This window comes from Anneissia japonica, unplaced genomic scaffold (genome assembly GCF_011630105.1).
Source record: "Anneissia japonica isolate Jap-2015-1 unplaced genomic scaffold, ASM1163010v1 scaffold2055_len368625_cov186, whole genome shotgun sequence".
Lineage (NCBI taxonomy): Eukaryota > Metazoa > Echinodermata > Crinoidea > Comatulida > Comatulidae > Anneissia > Anneissia japonica.
The window spans coordinates 98,198-120,327 of record NW_022757341.1 but is presented as its reverse complement, the minus strand read 5'-3'; the positions used below and the strand labels follow the sequence as shown (position 1 = coordinate 120,327).

General features: G+C 32.1%; 1 protein-coding gene across 1 annotated transcript in view; it reads left to right on the top strand.

The window, feature by feature from the left end:
* Positions 1-22,130, top strand: part of LOC117124645 (cyclic nucleotide-gated channel rod photoreceptor subunit alpha-like) — a 123,918-nt gene that overhangs the window by 83,243 nt on the left and 18,545 nt on the right. Inside the window, exons 9-10 of the mRNA XM_033270949.1 lie at positions 8,034-8,075; positions 8,178-8,259. Of these exons, the coding sequence (XP_033126840.1) occupies positions 8,034-8,075; positions 8,178-8,259 (124 nt within the window). The remainder of the gene's footprint in view (positions 1-8,033; positions 8,076-8,177; positions 8,260-22,130) is intronic.

Sequence of the window (22,130 nt, the reverse complement as noted above, 5' to 3'; positions counted from 1 at the left end):
CTTATATAGCGCATATCAAACTTTTCTATGCGCTGAACATTATTACCCCGGATCACTGGATCAAGCACATATGGAACACACACTCAGGCCCCATAGGGGAATTCCATAATGTTGCAGCTGTATTCAGCGCAGGCTGTGATATATATATCAGTGACTGGCCAAAATTAATTTAAGACATTATAAAATGTTACAAATAATAATAATGATAAACAGACAGTCCTGATTATTTGATAAATCAGTAATAAAAATAAATATAATATTATAATTATAATATAGTAATTACTTAGGCCTATTGATAATATTGTATTTGTAGCTAAGTCTGAGTGTTGATTTAGTTAAACATTTCTAGCCATTTAACTTCCTACTTTATACAGCAAAATTTATCGAGGTTTTTAGATCACACTTTTTTATGTGGCTATTAATACATATAAAATATAGAAATGGCCAAACATAGAAAATACATAGAAACTTGAATCAAATTAATTTGTTTTCTGTTTAGTTACCTACAGTCTAATAAACACTATGCAAAACAAAGTAGACTACCGGGCTTATGTAATGGTTCAGAACTCGATGTCCGTAAACAACGCAACGACAAGCAAGAAAGGTGGTCCACTACAAAGTATGTATTTTTCATTCAGTAATGACTATATTGTTCTATTCTACATTCGATTGAAAATATTAAACTAAATGACAGAAATGAAATTGTAAAGTTTTGTATCGGGATAATTTTTTTGAAAAAAATCACTAATATTTGAATAGTGGTAATATGGAAAAAAAACATTACGTAGCTAGAGTAAGACAATTTTTTAGTAATACGCTATCTCGCACTGCAAAATACATGGTAAATTAACAGTACTGCTTAAAAAGAATATTTAATCTTTAGGTCAGACTTTTTATACCTTGTCTTGCAAACCCGCCACCCTCCAATATTGAAAATTTAAAATAAATAAAATTTTATATTTGGAAAATAAAAGATTTTCTTTTTATTACACCCACAGCTGCCTTGAAATCTCCAAAAATAAGATAGGCCTATAGATGTATATATTTCAGTCTATTGATATGAATTTAAAGTATTTACCAATCCCATTAATACATATTTAACCGTAATAATATTTTATTTTTATTTTATCCTCCGTCAGGATGTTTTTGGCAAAAATATTTACTAAAAAAACATACTTTTATTTTAATTTTTTTCCACCCACCTCTAATAAAACAAGGAATTAAAAGGTCATGTATCAGGACAAGTAATAGGGGACTATTTCAAATTAAACAATATTTTAATAAATTGCTTCTTATTTCTCAGATTGTTTGATCTTTAAGTAATTGAGCAGAAAGACGATTTGTGCTTAGTGCATTACATTGGCTGGGACAAAAAGTACGATGAATGGAAAGCAATTGAAGATGTTGTGGATTTGAAGAGCGTAAATGAGAATGCTGAAGATCTCCTAATTCATTCCATCAAGGTGAACATCAAACAAACCCTAATAGCGTCACGCGTCCAGAACCCAGAGGTATTAATTAATATACAAACACAACAGGAAACTTATGAAAATTTGTTTTCAAGTGTGGACAAATATTTAAGTTTACAGGAAGCTGCTGCTATATTTGGTAACAATTTTTATTACCGAATATTGAACGAACATGGTGATACCGTTTACATTGCCCCTGAAACACTTACATTAAGATTGAAAAGTAACGGAGTACTTGTCGAATATACAACTGACCTCAAGAAAGTTATTACTCATAAAGGCTTCTCTTGCCTAATAAAATTTGTTAGAGTCTGTGGTAAGGTGGCAGATATCCCACCTATTTAATTTCATTAGCAATTAGAGATTTGGTATTGATTATTAATATTTATTAGTCTAAATAATTGTAGCTGTTTTTATTGCCGTTGTGATATTTTAATCATGGAGTTATGTTCAATGTTTATATTTTTATTTGTTTTATTTGAACATTTGCAAGGCATTGTTTCATTTCATTGGACAGTTACTGTTAATTCTCACAAAGTCCTGCAGTTTATTATTCATGCAAATTGGAATGACCCTCAGTCAATAATCCAACAAATTCTTGAAGATCAAAGCATCGATGCACAATTTGTTGATGTAGATGCAACTGCTAATATCTATAAGGGAAGATTTAAATATTTATTTCAAAAGTACAAATCAAAAAAAATCAAAGGTGGTTTGACAAAACAAAATTTTCTAAACAAGCTAAAAAATGAAGAATATGAGTTTTGTCATAGGGACAATAGAACAAATGAGAGAGCACAATGCATCAAAATTGGCAAAGCGGAAAACAATTGATAAAATGTTAAAAAGACAAACCAGAAGGTTAAGAGTCTTAATTAAAAGAGTAAATAGACGCCGAATGCAAGTTCAAGAGGTTGGACCTATTGATAAATGGATTTTTGTAAAAGATGCCGGTTGTATTTCTGATGCAGTCTTCCATGAAATCAGTGCAACTGCTGGTGTCCATATTCCAACACTCAACTCCTCAAGAAAGCGAATTACAGAATTAAATTCATTGTTCATGGTAAAACAATTTCCACAATTAAATGCTGTCTGTCAACCATTAGAAGAGAAAATAGTAACAGCACTTTTAACATTCCATAAACTAAAGACAGGCTGCAATTTAAAACACAAGGATACGGTAACAATAAAATTCACAGGAGACGGTACTAACTTTGGTAATCATCAGTTCTTTTGATGTGAACGACATGGAAATTAACGCTAAGTTCATATTGTGTGCCGATTTAAAGTTCTTAAACATCTGTTGCGGAATCGGGGCTGCCTCAAGTGAGCATCCATGTTTGTGGTGCAAATGCAGTCAAAAGCAGCTACACAATATATCACTTGATTGATCTATGTTTAACGAAAAAAGAGGAGCGAGAACTCTTAACAGTATTACTGTAAATGCTAGAAAGACTGGAAACAAAAAAAATAAAGTAAGCTGTATTCATGAACCAATCTTACCAATTCCAGTTACACATGTTATCATGGACACATTGCACATGTTTCTTAGGATATCTGACCAACTTATACGACAACTAATAAAGTAACTTGTAACAAAAGACAAAATTGAAAAAAATAAAAAAAAATGTTGACTTAACAAAATGCATAAATTTACAGAATTTTCAGCTCTTTATACAAGGATTAGGTATCTAATGGAAATTTTCAATAGACAAAGACACAAAATTATTGACATACCGTGCATTTAGGGGACCTGGGCACCGGCTTACAGTATACAAAGTAAAATTGATCTTAGGACGTTGATGCCATGGCACAATAAAATTAATGCAATAATCACAATTTGGAAAGATTTTGGATCACTGCATATCAGGATGCGAAGTGATATGAATATAGAGCAGCTAAACACATTCAGTGCTGATGCAAAATCATGGGTAGGCCTTTATAAAGAGATTTATATGACAACTGATGTTACACCTTACATGCATGTCCTGGCTTATCATTTTGCAGAATCGGTTAGTTTACACGGAAATATAAATAGATTTTCGCAACAAAGTTTCGAAAAAATAAATGACATATACACAAAGTGGTACTTTAGGGCCACTAGCCACAAACAACTTGACTGTCTGCAACAGATTCTACTTAAAGCAAACAGGATTGAACATCTAGCCCCTACTTGTGCACGTGTTGTACATAGGTATTTCTGTTCAATTTGCAATCTCACTGGTCATAATAAAAATACATGTCTAAATAAAGTGTGAATATCAGTTTACAAATTATAGTATTGTAAGTTTTCAATGTGCTATTTTTTCTGTATCAGGCTCGGCTGCCCTTCCAAAAATTGAATTGTACATAAACTAATGTGTATATTTGCATAAAGAATTATGTAGTAATCTGATATTTGTACTCTATTTTATTATTTTTTAAAGTGTGTGAATATAAGTTGGTTTCATCATTTTGCAATAATTTGTGTAAGGGTAATACAGTGTGTATTTTTTTTTATGTAATATCATGTAAAGTGAAACTCTCAAGTGATAATAAAACAGCAATAAGTAAGTGCCAATAAATGTATACAGTATTTTATGCAAGTCACAATTTAGATCTAGATTTCAGATTTTGTGTAATAAACTAAGCATGTATGAGTTCAAACTTTTACTTAGTTGGGTAATTAATTTACTATCAAGTATTACACACATTATTGTAGTTATGTTTCATTTTAAATCATTCTTTATTTAAGTGCAATTATGATGTATATGAATTTGTATTATTTGTGTATTAACTGTAAAGTTATTGAATTATTGACTCGCAAACTAAATTTAACAATGTGTTTTAATTTGATTAATACTTAATAATAATGTAATTTTAAATCATCCGGTATGAACGATTTTAGGTGCAGTATTGGAATATCGTATGGTGAAATGTTATAGTATTGAATTAATGTTAAAAGTTACAAATGTAAATAAATAGAATTGTAATTGAAATTGTACATCCTTGAATAAATCAACATTTTTTTGGATATATGATGTTAAACCAAAAACACAATATGCCAGTAACTCTTGACTCTGAAATAAGTTTTTAATGTACAATAAATACGAAAGGAAAGTTTGAATTGTCTTAAGAATATTTCATTTATTATTTGTGATTAGGTGCCTAACATTCCCCTCTAAGTAAAGTTGTACAGTCCAACGTGGTTGTGTGAGCTACATTGTGTGGCGGAGAGATTAAGATCGAGTGATAAGAACTCTACGCACTAAAATTAAATAGGTTCAAAAAACAAAACAAATTGTAATGAACGTCTGTATACTTTATGGATCTTTCTGTCCTGTTTTGTAGTTTTTAGATCGCTCAATTGTGTTTTTTACATGCACTTCGCGAAAATCTAGCTTCGCCGTGTCAAATAAGTTGCTGGCTTCCACACACTTTTTTATTTCGTCATCGTAAACATGTGCGCTTATTTTAACGACTGGGTTGGTGGTAGTTCGTTGAAACTTAATTACTAGCGACTATTATAGCAGAAATGGAAAAGATTGAACTGTCAATAAATAAATACAACAAATCTGATTGTATTATTAAGAAAAATATACATTATCACTTTGAAAAACGTACGCAATCGCAATATTATTTGGTCGATGATGCAAAGGGCAAAGGTCATTGGTAATATCGACTATTCGTAAAACGGACGTTTGCTGGGTTTTTACCCATAGTATTACAAATAATTTCTGAAAACTAGACTAATAAGACTACTTCGATGCTGTCGTTAGCATTGTTAAAGTACGTTGTTGCCAGCCAGAAGATGATAATGGTGGTATAATACAACAACGCTGGCTTAGATGCCTATGTTACGTAATCGTGTCCTTGTAATCCGAGCCGACTTTACCGTTAAGCAAGTTAGTAAAGTTAAGTCACTTAACTTAAGTGACTTAATTCCTTTATCTAGCTATAATTGAGTGGTTCACGTCGAACTTTTAACTAGTTAAGTGGATATATATCTAGATAAAAGTTCGACGTGAACCAGGCTAATCAGTTTTCTGGTGTCTTATCTACACTGTCCTTGGGATTAGAGATTAACCACTCATTAAGATCCTAACCCAATTAGGCTATGTTCATACACACGGCGTAAGACTGGCGTGGCTTACGCCAGTCGTAAGCTAATCCACGGACTAAAATTCCAAAGTGTTCACACAAACGGCGTTCGTTAAACTAGCAGTAATATAGGCCTATGTGGAATAGTTTTCAGTTTTAAATAATGTACGTGTTAACAGTAGTAAAATTAACAGTGCATCATGAAAACTTTTAAATCCTGTCTGAACTTATATGATTATTGTATTTTAAATGAACAATTTTACTTTTGATTTTTCAGCTAGCATTGTTGATGTTGCATGTTTTAATAGACAGTCTAAATGGTTAAAATATCTTACAAAACACAATCAATAAATCATATACATTATAACTTAGTAAAATGCAATAGAAAAGGAACCCCTTTACCATTTCATTTATAGAGAGCATAGAAAAGAGACCAAAGTAGCTAATATATTGCAATCGTGATTGGTCAATCTCTTGAAATGAGGTCAAATAATTCAAGCATCACTGGCGTTAGCTCAGTGGCGTTAGCTAATCTGGGGTCTGCAGGTAGCGTTAATAACGCCAAGGACGTGGCGTAGTGAGTGGCTTTAACAACGCCACTGCCTAGTTCACACACAAAGGCGTACGCTACGCCAGGCTTAAGCCAGCCTTACGCCGTGTGTGTGAACATAGCCTTAGTTCCATATCAGCAGTCATTGATAAGAAAGTGGGTAAATTTCCTGGGCAGCTGTACACGTCATGGAATAAAGAGATTGCAGCTGCACAAGAAAATTATGTACAAATTGAAAATTCATGTATGGTTTCCAAATTTGCAAATCTGTATGACTTCTTCATTTCCAGTGTGATAATCAAACATCATATGATAGTATAATCTTCTATTTTTTTCAGAAAAATATGAGATTATACTGTAGAACCAACTTTATTTTATTTCTAACATCATCCAATAGTTAACATTTATACATTATACTAAAACATTTGAAGTACTGGAGAAATAAATTATTAATGCAATTATAAAATTGGGAAAAAAAATGTTGAATATACGAAAAATGGTACCGGTACTAGTAGAACAAAACCTATTATATAAACACATTTAAAATACTGTACAATCAAAAATTATCAACTAAAACAATTATAATTATAATACTAGAAATTTAAAAAGATATTGAATATTCATATAAATACATTTTACAAAACTGACAGAACACATAATTGGGTAACATACATTTAAAGACAGTATAATAGAAATCAATTACCTTACATAAACAGCCTTAATATTTACAAATGAAATGTAATTGTATCAATTAAAAATAACAAGGAATTAAACTCACCAGAAAATAAGCCCTTGGATATTATTTATTATGATAGGTCTGCGTGTATTTGTCATACACTGCATGAAAATATTATCACCAGTATTATTGAAAATGTCCTTGTGCAAATAAATCTATTTTTTTTTATACCAAATGTATTAAACAAAGTCACATCACATACATAATAAATATAATAAGATATATCAGGTATATTCATCAAATTTTATTTTATTAATTTTCCACTCTGTTTGAATAGGTATTTAATAATAACCACTTGACAGGCCCATACTTAAATAACATACAATAATTCTTTTAATGACAAACAACATAATTATACAATAGTAAGTTGAGAAGTAACAATATTTTGGCCAAGAATACATTCAACTAAAAAAGTCCGCCCAGGATTAATCCTAACTGTTTACCAATTATTAATAAAATAAATCAATTTCTGGAAGCAATTTGTATTATTCATAGGCTTATGTGTAATAATATAATACATGCCACATATAATTTTTTTTAATAAATAATTATTACCTACGTTTGCAAGACAAGTGGGAAAACTATAATTTATCTATCAGAAAATGCTATATAATTTTTAACATTACTGTAAAATTGCATTGAATTAAGTTAAAATGAATCTTTTGTAATGTATTGTAGTTTTGACATCATACTTTCAGGTAGCCATAATTTTCATTGTCTATGAAAAAATAAATGTTTTTTAAAAATAGCAAATAATAATTTTCTCTCATGAGGCTTCAACAGTATGTAAAGTCTGCCAGGGCACATTCAGTCACCCTGTCACCAGTGTTCACTGAGTATCTGGACTGCAATTCTGCCTAAGGCCAGGTTCTCCTTGTACTTGTAGGCATGGCAAAAAAAGTTCAATTTGCAAAAGAAATCCAAATACTGTAAGCTGATAAAAGTTGATGTTAAACTCTCTGGGAGGTTACAACCATTACGAAGAAACACGATTCAGAAGCTTGCTTTTACTAGGAGTTAGAGAAGAAAGACTGCACTTTTACGCCGCTTAGATGCCATGCCACTAACCATTATTAGCATTGCATCTTTAGGCCTATTCTAAGAGGAATAATGTCATAGGTCTATATGCGGCCAATGAATTTGAATGAAATGAATGCGAACCTATTATAATATAATATTACACTTTTATTTTCTACAGGAGCGTCGGATATAATACATATCAATTTTGACTTGGACAATGGTAAGTGAATGTTAAATTAATGATAATATTACCAACGAATATTACAAATAATCTATAGATTTAAATATGAATTTAGTCTTTTACATGTAAATTTTATTTCAGATCATATTATAATTCCATTACTCCGTTTACCTCGACTATTGAAACTTCACTCTATGATAAATTTTTTTGACGTGTGTGATAGGTAAGTGTGTTTTGCTCTACATTTTAAATGTTATATGTAGGATAAGATGTCAATAAATTCTTAATTAAGTGATACAATAAGCGAGGATTTTGACACCTTGAAATGTTGTCACCTTGTCAAAAGGCACATCAGTAGATCAATATACCGTATCCTATATAATATGTATAAAAAAGATAGATAATAATAACAGTGTGTGAATAGGATCAGGATTTTATAATCGTATCAAGCATAGCTCTTCACCGAAAAGAAATTCAAAGCTGCAACCTCTCCCTATCAAGGAGAGTATCATAACATTAAGGCCTGTTTACACTATGACGATCAACGATAAACAGCTAAAAAGCAATTGTTCATATTAAGACCAGGCTAAAATGAAGATAGGTGCCACATGGAGAGGTAGAAATTCTCATATGGTTTTTCTAGACCAGATTTTTATGGGAAGTCAGAATATGTGAGGTAAATGGGCTGTAACCTAATAATTTTTGCGTGACGGCGCTTTTATTAAAATGGCAGCCAAAATCAAATAAAATACATATGTATGGGTAAAATAAAAACATAATAGGTAGCTTTGACCAACTTTTGAATATGTAATGTTTAGAGTAAAATGAAGAGTAAAATATAACTAGCTAAAGGTATAATTGTGAAGTTTTCAGAAGGCAATTGAGGGCGCTTTTTAAAGTGGCCGCCAAAATGAAAGAGCAACTTAACTGCAACTTCAATACCCTAAATAAAATTGTTAAATTTACAAAACATGAATATAATAACTGCTGTTGACTTTTTAAACAAAAAAAATTAGGGTGGTAAGCTACCGAATTTTGGAAATGTAAGTAAAAATTCCCCCTTATATTAGCCCTTTTCTGTTGTGACCGGAATCACCCAAAAAATCCCAGCTTCCTTATAAACATACGGTTGTTGTTCATAGTTTTTGTGTACTACACAAGGTATTCCAGAGGACCACACAAAAAACTACCATACTTTTCATGTATAAAGAAGGCATTAATTCACTTACTACATATTTGTCCTTTACTGTGTAACCCTATGTTGAGAAATAATCTTCAGGTATTGCTAAGATCACTGCAAACTGAGAGTCTTCGTATTTAATATGTATAAACAGTTCCTGGGCATCCATTGGTATCACTGTCTCAATTTTTTTTGCTTCATTTGTTCATTCCATCTGTTGTTAATACTATTTTTATTGAAACATCATTTACTTCTGCTTAATTTCCCTTCTTTAGCGATTAAATTTGCTCTAAGTGCTCAAGGGTCAGCAAACATGGTGGTAGCAATGAAATATATCTGTGATCTTTTTGCCTCTATTAAACATTTTACATCTTGCTTGATTTACGCTTTTCCACTTAACTCTATGGCGCAGTCTTCAAGTTCCTCAGACAACTTTCGTGACAGAGCATCTACAACTTTAAAGTTACAGAAAATGTCAACAAAAATTTGCCTTTGATTACAGAAGCATGAGATCCAATAAGGGATGATTTCTTCGCTGGTGAAAGTTGATGTCACCTAATTTGAATAACTTTCTGCATTTGCCATTGTTTGTATCTAGAATGACCCTCTCTTCGTTGTCATAAAATTCAGTTGCAACGACTGCAATATCGATGTCTCTAGAATGAAATGGTTGATATTTATGCATTGGTTGTAATTCCTTAAAGCATGCAATGCATGCAGGACGACTTTCGATTCTGTTTTCTTTGCTGCTACGAAGATCTGGACCTTATACAAAATTTCTTTCAGTGACAAGGGTGCATTCTTGCCAATAGCAATAGTATCCAAGAAGGTATCCGACCACTTTGTCGCAATTCAGTTTGCCGAATCCAGTTGTTTACTGAAATCATGAAATCCCAGTTTGCCAAAACTCAGTTTTCCAAAACCCAGTCCAAATATTTGTGTTACTAAGGGAACAGTTAAATTAAATGGAATTATATCAACCTATTAAGGCGTGCTAATCCGATTGAGTTCCTATTGTTCTCTATTGTTAAAGTCAAATTCCTGCTGTGTTCTAGTTCTTTGATCATAGACGGGCGGTACCGACAGTTCAGCAACAAGTATGAAAACATCAGCACTAACGTCAAAAACTTGGCCTTAACTTTCAAACCAGTCTTTTTTTTCTTTTTAAGCCCTTCTTGTGTTTTTTTAATTACAAATATACAGCATATGACGACTGATTTGAGACCATTTTACATATGTTATAAACGTGTTCCATAACCTACATGACGAGATTTACTAAGCAAGCAGAGTTTTAAATCATTTTCTGGTAAGTATAGGCCTATGATTTCACCAACGATGTGTCTTATTTCGTGGTGAGACCTCACATATGTGCCAAATTACTTACTTTTCCAGACTATATATTTAAATGCCAGAAATGCTCGTCATTAAGGTTTAGATATAGTAAAAGATTGACATTTAATCAAATGCCGAAGGTCTCTTGAGCGAGCAATTGTGGCTACTAGAGATATTTGCCCAGTACTGAACATAGATTTTTGCATCGGACGCGTGCATAATTCGGTATCATGGTAAACCCAGAAGTAGAAGTAGACCTAGGCCTCGCTATCTGTCGTCATACTCGTGTTTGTATTAAGCTCTCCTCCTTTCTGCATGTGAGCCTTTTATTGAATGTCAATAATTTAATTCATAAGCTCTGTTCCTGAGCAGTTTCTTTCATTCTTTCTGGCAACATTTTAAAAGGCTACTAGTGGCAAACTTCTAGACCGATTTAATTAAAACTTGGTCAGTAGGACCGGTGCCACCTCCCATTTATGTATTGTTAACAACTTGGGGTCAAAGGTCAAATAAGGAGCATTAGGGTAAAAAAACAAAAAATCGTATAAAAGACTACTTCTCTCACAAATAACGTAGCACAGTCGTGTCCTTTGCACATATACATTGGAATAAGGCAGATTCTATAGGTGTTCAGGAATAAGGGGTCAAAGGTTATTAAGGAGTAATTTTTAAATTTTTTTTCTGGCAACATTTTTAAAACGCTACTAGTGCCAAGCGGTTATGCCGATTTTAACCAAACTCGGTCAGTATAACCGTTAACACCTTTCATACATGGGGTGTACACTGCTTGGTGTCAAAGGTCACAAAAGGGTAATTAGGGTAAAACTTTAAAAAAAATGAATAAAAGACTTCTTCTGTCACAAATAACATAGCACAGTCTGTTCCTGGGCACATAGGTATTGACATAAGGTAAGGTCTGGGATCTGGCGTTACATAGGGGTCATCGGGGATAAACTTTCAGAATATCCAAATTGAGCTCAAATTTACTAGGAATGATCCTTAGGACCTTCTAAACACGAAAAAATACTCTTCACCCCATATGTCAAATTTCATATGTCAAAGGTTCAAAATTTTACTAATGACAAACGATTGAACCAGTGACACCTCCTACACCCCTGTCTGGGATCAGGGGTTACATAGGAGTCATCGGGGTCAAATTTTCAAAATAGCCCAATTGAGCACGAATTTACTAGGAATGATCCTTAAGACCTTCTAAACATGAAAAACTACTCTTCACCTATAGGTCACAAGTCACAAAGATCATTATGGTGAAAATTATCACATATTGCTAGTGATTAAACAATTAGACTAACTGCATTAGACAGACTCCTACCAAACATGGGGTGTTCACAGTTTGGAGTCAAAGTCACAGTGGCCATTTTAGGGTCAGATCCTGAAAAATGACTGGTTTTATGTTCTATTGAGTATAGTATCTCTAGTTATTATTATTATTATTATTATTATTATTAATATCATTATTATTATCAAGCCTATACCCTTCTCTTAGTTAGGCTGTCCAAGTAAGGTTGTTTCATTTGTCACCTGTATCCCTTTTTATGTTTTTTTTTGTTGTAATAGCAATTTAGTGATGATGCACGCAGTTAGGAAATTGAGCCAAATCAACCTCAATAGGTTTTTAGTTTATATAAATCACCTACTGCTAAAACTGTTTTTTAAAAAACATTTTTAAGTTACAGTCAGAAAATGAAGACCAGTAAATTTTCTGAAAATGGGCAAAGATGAAAGTGTGAGAAGTTGACTCTACAACGTATAATTTTTACTCCATTGCGCTGTCTCCTTCTCAATCAAAATAAGATTAGATGTAATTTATATTGTAATGTAATAATTTTTCAACCTTCAAAAACTTAATCAAAACCCAGGCTGTCATATGTTTTATCATTTCCACTGCAAAGTTATGTTTTCTTGCCTGATCCAAATTAAATTAGTTATTTTCATTCTGATTTAATTTTCTTTCATTTGTATGTTTTTTGTTTATTTACTCCACATGTAAAACCAGTACTGCGTCACTGAAAGTGCTATTATTAAAAAGACAGAATTATTAATAAATATAACTAGAAAATATTATTGTGGCTGGTCTTGAAGCGTGTAGGAGCGACACAGACTCTGCTTACCTGTTATTGGATTGTTTTTGCTTTTGATCTTGTTCTTGTACTGTTTGTTAATAATTGTGTCTATGGTTGTGCAAATTTGGACGTTTTTGTGATTTTTACTTGTATTTTATCATGTTCATTCATTTCACTGAAAGTGCCAAATTCCAAAAGCATATACAATAGGAGGTTAAATAAAAGATTTCTCTTGTCAAGTTTAACCTCCTTTACAATAGTAAATATATATATAAAATTTTTTAAAAATTACTTTACAAAGGAAAGGCTAATCAAGTTCATAAGAAATAATAGTAATAATTATAATAAATAATAATAATAATAGGCTAATAATAATGATAGGCTAATAATAATAATAATAATAATAATAAGAAAAAGAAGAAGAAGAAGAAGAAGAGTCGTCGTCGTCGTCTCAGTCTTTAATTTATGCAATATACTCTTCGAGTAAATGTTATCTAAGCATTGTGTTAAAATATTTTCTTGAGTGAGTGTCTATGATTGGTTGTGTAAATTTGGACATTTTTGTGATTTTTACTTGTATTTTATCATGTTCATTCATTTCACTTTTATTGCCATATTCCAAAAGCATATACAATAGGAGGGTAAATAAAAGATTTCTCTTGTCAAGTTTAACCTCCTTTACAATAGTAAATATATATATATATATATAATTTAAAAAAAATTACTTTACAAAGGAAAGGCTAATCAAGTTCATAAGAAATAATAGTAATAATTATAATAATAAATAATATTAATAATAGGCTAATAATAATAGACTAATAATAATGATAGGCTAATAATAATAATAATAATAAGAGTCTCAGACTTAAATTTAAGCAATATACTCTTCGAGTAAATGTTATCTAAGCATTGTGTTAAAATATTTTCTTGAGTTAATTTGGCGAATATTGAGAGAGAGTTGATTCCAAAGTATAGCACCTTCATAGCTTATTCTAAATTGTCCTAATGTGATACGTGACGTAGGTATAGCTAAATTAAACATATTACTAAACCTTGTATTATGTATGTGCTCTGCAGTGGAAAAATAACAACTTAACGTATGAGCTGCTCGATTATAAACAATGTCGGAAAAAAATTTAAGAACATAAAAGATTTCAAAATAGGAATTAGGTACGACACAAACGTACTTCCCCATACCTCAAGGGAACAAAATGTCTTAATCTAAACAAAATTCCAGCTTTTTTCCCGATTTTTTTCATTAATATTTGAATGTGTGCTTTCCAGGTAAGACAATTTTATCAATCTTAATACCAACGAAATTAATAAATGAACACTTATGGATAGATAAGTTATCAATATATAACGAGCAAATGGTTTCAATTTGTTTATTTCTTGATTGAAAAATTATATAACTTGTTTTATCAATATTGATTGTCAATTTATTTGCTTTACACCAATTTTAACACTGCAAAATGATTATTAATTAAAGTTAAATCAAGGACATTATTTAAGAAGCTGTGAAATAAATTGGTGTCATCGGCAAACAAACGAAAATCGAAGAAATTTGAAGAATTTGGCAGATCGTTTATATAGATTAAAAATAAAGTGGATTCAAGGACTGAACCTTGGTGTACCCCACAAGCAATATGTAACTTATCAGATACACAATGACTTAAAGAGACAAATTGTATTCTGTTCATTAAATAATTAGAAATCCAAATAAAGCTATAACTCTAATACCATAATGACTCAGTTTAGAATATAAAATCTTATGGACAATTGTATCGAATTTCGAAATCAATTAAAATACCAACTGAAGACTTTTTTGATCAATGTCATACTGAAGATTATGTACTAGCTTGATGAGTGATAATTGTGTACTCTATCTGTTTCTAAATCCATACTGGTACTTGTAAAATAAATACAATTTTTCTAAATAGTTAACTAACCGCATGTTATACAATTTTTTTTAAATAACTTAGAGGAGTTAAATGAAAGATTAAAAATATGTTACAATTGAAATGCAACAAACGGCGCCGCAAAGGAAATCAATTTTGCAGGAAGACTGTCAACACCAGTTGCTTTCTTACAGCCTAATATGATAGTAATTTGTATATTTCCTCAGGTAAAACAGGTTTTAAAAAGAATGAGTTAAGGCATGGTTGACCTAAGAAATCAGAAAAATCAGTTGATGTACTTATATTTCTATTTGCTATTAGGGCCAATGTTTGTAAAAGATTGTTGAACTCGTTTGCCAAGGATAAACTATTTGTAATATTGATATTTCCTTCATCGGATTCAACGGTCATGTTATCCGGTAATATGTTGGGTTTAGATTTTCGACTAAGTATAGTATTAATTTTTTGCCAAATTTTATTAGAATTGTTATTTTTTGAGAGAAGGTCGTGATAAAAGCAACGTTTTGAATTTCGAATTAATTTTGTCATAAGATTTTTTATATCGTTTAAAATCAGCAATGGGTCGGAGTTTGATCTTACAACTTTGGAAAATAGCTTATGCTTTTTCCTAATTGACATTTTTATACTTTTGGTAATCCAGAGTTTTTTTCTCTTCAAAACTGTTTATTGTTCGTCTAACAAGAGGTGCATGACTATTGCATATTTCAGTAAAAATATTATACAACTTGTCATATGTTTTATCGACATCACTACAACAAACTACGTCATCCCACAAAACCTGAGACAAGTCAGACTGGAAATTATTCAAATTAAAGTGGCTGCAATCTTTGATAAGTATACACAAAATGTTAAAAAAAACCGTTTTGAATTGGTTTTAGTTTGGGATTCGTTTTTGTGAAACGTTTTTAAAACGTTAACCTTATAAAAGTATGCTTTCTGATAGGATACTTTTGCACCAAGACGTTAAAAAAACGTACGCAAAACTTACAAACAAGTGTATAAAATAGAACGAAATCACAACGTTCTGTAAACGTTATATCACAACTAAATTCTCACCAATTTCACAAAAATTGTTATCGTTTTTATAAAACGTTTTAAAAACGATTTTAAAACGTCGCTGTGTAAACATTGCCTTTTGATTGTAGATTGTTTACACCAACACGTTCAAAAAACGTGCGCAAAAAACTTAAAAACAATTGTATAAAATAGTACGAAATTGTAACGTATACAAAACGTTATATCACAACCAAATTTTCACAAATTTTCACCAATATTGTTATCGTTTTTATAAAACGTTTTAAAAACATTTTTAAAACGTCGCTGTGTAACATTGTCTTTTGATTGCAGATTGTTTGCACAAAAACGTTATAAAAACATAATAATGTACGCAAACTCTTCAACAAATGTATAATTATAACAAAATCACAACTTTCACAGAACGTTATATTAAAACCAAATGTTCACCAATTGTCAGAGAAATTGTTTCCGTTTTTAAAAATCGTTTTCAAAACGATTTAAAACGTCGTCATATATTGCGTTTAATTGCAGTTTCCTTGTAAAAAAAGTTATAATAACGTACACAAAATACTTACAAACACGTTTATCACAAATAAACTTTCACAGAACGTTATCTCACAACCAAAAATGACCACCACTTTATTCCAACAATTATTTACATATTTTAGAAAGTCCAATGCTACGCCCAAACAATTACAATAGGTAACAATCAAATTTGAACTAATTATTCAGGATTGTTTTTTTTTAACTTTAACACATTATTCTGTATGTATAAATCTACGTGGTCACCGTCATCATCTTTGTCTTAGCCACGTATAAAATTTACTGATTCGTCAACAAGCGTCACGTGACAACTTATCTACGCGAACGTGCGCGACCGTTGACCGATTGCCATTTGCGCCTGTTTTTCGTTGGATGTAGGGTATGTGACGACCGTTTCTGCATTCAACTTCTGCCGTTTTTAGAACCTTAAACTTTTAATCTGATCGTAACAATTTTATGAAACTATGGAAGGTAAGTTTATTATTTAATATACATTACGTTAAAATGTCTTTTAGAAAAAATACACGATAAAAAAACACGTCGACCAACCAGAGCCGTAGGCCTAGGCCCTAGCCTAGGGCCAGGGCTAGGAAAACACGTCAACTGGCCAGAACCCTAGGCCTAGCCTAGGAAAACACATTTTCTGCAATGGTTTGTTGGTATAATTTGACTTCAGGTTTATTGATTTTGTCATGGTTCTATATAAATACGGATAGGCCTAGGTCTACACTTATTCTGTAGCCCTAGGCCTAAGTGTATATTAATCTGCGAGGTATTAAATGACAAATGTTCCTTTTCATAGTTTTAAATCAAGAACAAATCTGGGAATTTCATGATGGATTAGGCAAGTGCCCTGTCTGTCTCATGCTAGCTACGGCCCTGTATTTGCCCCGATACTGGCACATAGGCCTAATCTAATTATTTTACTAGTGATTCTTAGGCATGACTTTTTTTGTATTTTTTCATGAGAATTTTTTTTTAGTGTAAAAATCCTAAATTAATATCATCTACTTGACATCTACCCAATTGCTGTTTTGACATGAATTTAAACTAAATAACAAGTTAGGTTTTAAATACATTCATTAGCTATGATTAACACATATACACTAGCAAGTTGCTAGCTATAATAGTACAGTTAAGATTTCTAAGTCTGCTTTCAGTGTCAGAACAGGTCTCAATGTCATCATTCACTATTTTGATTGTGCTGAATACTAATTTTGTATTGCCTGTATGACTGCTCATTTGCGGATTTTATATATTAATCGTTTATTAACTTTTCTTTAATTAATACTCTTTTGACCATTAACTGGTAAATATATGTTTACTTTTAGTTACCAATGACCTAAGGGAAGAAGTTCAACAGCATTTAGGCAAGTCCACCGCTCTTCTGTAAAGGCACTCTGTATGCATTTTACATACCGTAAGTCCATGCTTTATCTTATTATTATATAATATTACGTAATTGTTTGATAATTATTGAAATGGTGGGCTATCAGCACGATATGTTAACCTTGTATGTACTGTTGCGTATGTTTATCATTCAATAATGATCACTTCAAACAGTTTAATTACATATCGCATTTTCATTTATTATTGTCATTATATTAACAAATATATTGATTTAGAATGGGAAATAAATGTTTTAAGGATGTCGTGTTTCGCGGTTTTCAGACTAGTTATTAGAAAGTTTTAAATTACCATTATAATTTTTACTTACCTTATATTATATTCTCATAAATATTTCACATACACATGTTATTTTAAATATAAATGTGTTTATTCTAATCTGCAATTTGTGTATATGACTAATATTCAGCAGTCAAATAATTAACAAGGGTGATCATACACTATGTTCAATAGAACATGAACCCAGTCATTTTTCAGGATTTGACCCTAAGATGACCACTGTGACTTTTGACCTCAAGCTGTGAACACCCATATATTTGGTAGGAGTCTGTCTAATGAAATTGATCTAATCATTAGTCACTAGCAATAATTGATTATTTGCACCATACTGACCCTTGTGACTTGTGACCTATAGGTAGTTTTTCGTGTTTAGAAGGTCCTAAGGATCATTCTTGGTAAATTCGATATTAATTTGGCTATTTTAAAAATATGACCCCGATGACCCCTATGTAACCCCTGATCTCAGACAGGGGTTTAGGATGTTTCACTGGTTCTTAATGATCAAATTTGATTGCATTCGGTTCAATCGTTTGCCATTAGTAACATTATGAACCTTTGACCTATGACATTTAACATATAGGGTGAAGAGTATTTTTTCGTGTTTAGAATGTCCTAAGGACCATTCCTGGTTAATTTGAGCTAAATCGGGCTATTTTAACAATTTAACCACGATGACCCCAATGTGACCCCTGATCCAAGACTGGGGTGTATGGGTTGTCGCTTGTTCTTAATGACCAAATTTGATTGAATTCGGTCCAATCATTTGTCATTGGTAGCATTTTGAAATGTTACCATATAGAACAAAAGAAATTAATTTAATGACCTTTGACCCTAAACCGTAAAGACCCTACCTTATGTTAATACATATGTGCCCAGGAAAAGATTGTAATTTGTGACAGTAATTTGTGACAAGTCTTTTATTCATTTTTTAAAATGTTTTTTTACCCTAATGACCTCTATGTGACCTTTGACCCAAGCAGTAAACACCCCATGTATGAGAGGTGTCACCGGTTATACTGACCAGGTTTGGTTGAAATCGGTACAACCGTTTGGCACTAGTTGCGTTTTGAAATGTTGCCAGAAAAAAGATGAAAATTACCCCTTAATGACCTTTGACCCCTTATCCCTGAACACCCTATCGACTCTGCCTTATGCCTATGTATATGTGCAAAGGACAAGACTGTGCTACATTATTTGTGAGACAAGTAGTCTTTTATACGATTTTTGTTTTTTCCCATAGTGTCCCTTATGTGACCTTTGACCTCAAATTCTGAACAACACATAAATAGGAGGTGCACCGGTCCTACTGACCAAGTTTTAATTTAATCGGTCCAGTAGTTTGCCACTAGTAGCCTTTTAAAATGTGGCCAGAAAGAAAGAAAGAAAGAAAGAAAGAAAGAAAGAAAGAAAGAAGAAACTGCTCGGAAACAACCCATTCAGCATGCTGCTGACTGGTAAAGAAGAAGAATCTGTTTGGAAACAGAACCCAGCTGCTGCTGACTGGGTAATTGAGTTGGTGTTACGGTACCTTAGTACACTGCGACTGGACCTTATTAAGAGTATATATAGTTTTTTTTATAGCTATTATATAGCAAATGTTTTACTATGAGATATGGAAAAGAATATGTTTGGTTAAGTCAAGTTTAACAGTAATGAAAAATCACTTCACCTTAGAAAACAATACTAAAACTCATCCTACATGTAGAAATATTAATTATAAAAAGCAAAGTAGGCCTACTGTAAATTAACTAGACACTTTTTGTGTTCACTTTTTACAGAAACTTGAGCAAGATTGTAATGAAGAAGATGTAGATGTCAGAAGAGATGACAACGATGAGGACGACGGCAATATTATGTGAATGCATTTGATTTGTAGCACATCCTCTTTATTGCTTCTGATACAACTTTCTACTCCGCAAATGGTTCCAATGTAACATAAGAGCTATGAATTTTCTCTGTCAAGGCTTGATCCTGAGACAGTGTATTCATCTGCTTTTTTTCAATATCCTAGGTTTTTAAGTGTGCACTATGGAGTTTTTGTACACTGGGCCTCTTGGTTATCTTTGATATTTGTTTGACATTTTAAAAATCAATTGAACTTGCCAAATACTGAATACCGTAGATGATATGGAACTTTGGATCTTTTATTAACAGTGCTTACAGTAATACTATATATTTGTCAGCACTTGACTGTAACCTGATTTTGATTTATTATTTTTGGATATTGATTATTTTATATCATTTTTGTCCTATATTGAAAAGAAGATTGCTAAACTACAGTATAACAAAGTACAGTACAGTATTAAACATTAAAGGATAAACACACAACGCTACGTAAATGTAAGTAATTTTGTATTGTTGACCTCTTTTGTATCTTTATCCTGGAGCATAACAATTAACACAATGTATAGGTGCAATTTTGTCCTACCTGACGTGGAAATGTACCAAACACTTAGTACATTTGAAAACAATTGCGAAAAAAATTCGCAAGTTCTTCTCGGGTGGGACTCGAACCCACGATCTCCAGATCACTAGCCTGGAATCATACCTTTGGACCACCGAGCTTGCGCCTGATGGCCAAGATTGAATTCGAGTCCAAGTAGGCAGCGGATACTGCAGTTTTGATAGCACGTCAGGTAGGGAAAAATTACACCTATACATGTTTCTCCTGACGCAAATCCAGTTATTGTCTATTATTCCATCACGACAATAACAATTACTATCAACACTGCTGTACCCGCTGCTTACTTTGACTCTAATTCAACGCTGGCCATCAGGCACAAGCTCAGTGGTCTAGAGGTATGATGCCAGGCTTGTGATCTGGAGATCCTGGTTCGAGTCCCACCCTAGAACAACTTGCGATTTTTTTCGCAATTATTTTCAAATGTACTGAGTATTCGGTACATTTTCCACGTCAGGTAGGGCAAAATTAAACCTATACATGTTTCTCCTGACGCAAATCCAGTTATTGTCTATTATTCCATCACGACAATAACAATTACTATCAACACTGCAGTACCCGCTGCTTACTTTGACTCGAATTCAACCCTGGCCATCAGGCGCAAGCTCAGTGGTCTAGAGGTATGATGCCAGGCTAGTGATCTGGAGATCCTGGGTTCGAGTCCCACCCCAGAACTTGCGATTTTTTTCGCAATTGTTTTCAAATGTACTGAGTATTCGGTACATTTCCACGTCAGGTAGGGAAAAATTTCACCTATACATGTTTCTCCTGACGCAAATCCAGTTATTGTCTATTATTCCATCACGACAATAACAATTACTATCAATTAACACAATGTAGTAGGAATCAAACCTGTGACCAGAGGCCGGCCTAAGGATATATCCATGGTTTAGTGTACAGCGTTTGTTCAAGTTTTGAAAACGTCTTGAACACCGACCCAACTCAAAAGTTTTACCGTTATTTTGATGTTTTTAAACGTTTTTAAAACATTCTTAAAATGTGTTACAAGACCAAAGTCAAAATAACGTCATAATGACGTTTCTGAATGTTAAATTGAAACGTTATTAAAACGCTTTACAAACTCTACATAAATACGTTTTTAAAATGTAATACTATATCCTTTTAGAAACGTAATAAAAACCCTTTGTAAACGTTTTTAAAACGTGATACAAGACCAAAGTGGATGTAATTAAGGTTATTTTACGTTATAGTAACGTTTTTAAAACGTAACATTAAACGTTATTAAAACGCTTTCAAAACTCTACAAAATTAGGTTTTTGAAACGTTTTATTTAAACGTTTTTTGTACCAAATTTATACCTTATTATAACGTTTTTTTGAGGTTAAATTATTAGCCGGGTTGTTATCACAGATTTGTATCTGTTTAAAAATTGAAAAATCGGGGTAGTGATTGGATATATCACATATTATTACACTAGAATGGATAGTTTTACTAAATATGTTAGAATAAATATGATCAATTAATATACAGGAATTTTTATTGATTCTAGATGGCGTGTTAATTAGTAATTGGATATTAATACAATTAAGCTTTGTAAGATGATTCAATATTACTTGAAGCTTCCAAAATGTCAAAATTGAAATCTCCTAAAAGAATTCAGTTATTTTTATCCACATTAATCTGATTAAGGACATCTAATAGGCTATCGTGAAATTCTAAAAAGTTAGTGTTATTTTTTTTTGTATAAATAACACCCACACCAAAAGAGAAAAGCCCATCATTAACTTTAACCCAAATGGACTCGGTGTGAGCAATTGTATAATCTAGTAATGAACACGTTATATTTTCATTGCGGATTTTTTGGGCTCAGTACGGACTCCAAAAGTATGCATTTTCTTTTAGTTTTATAGC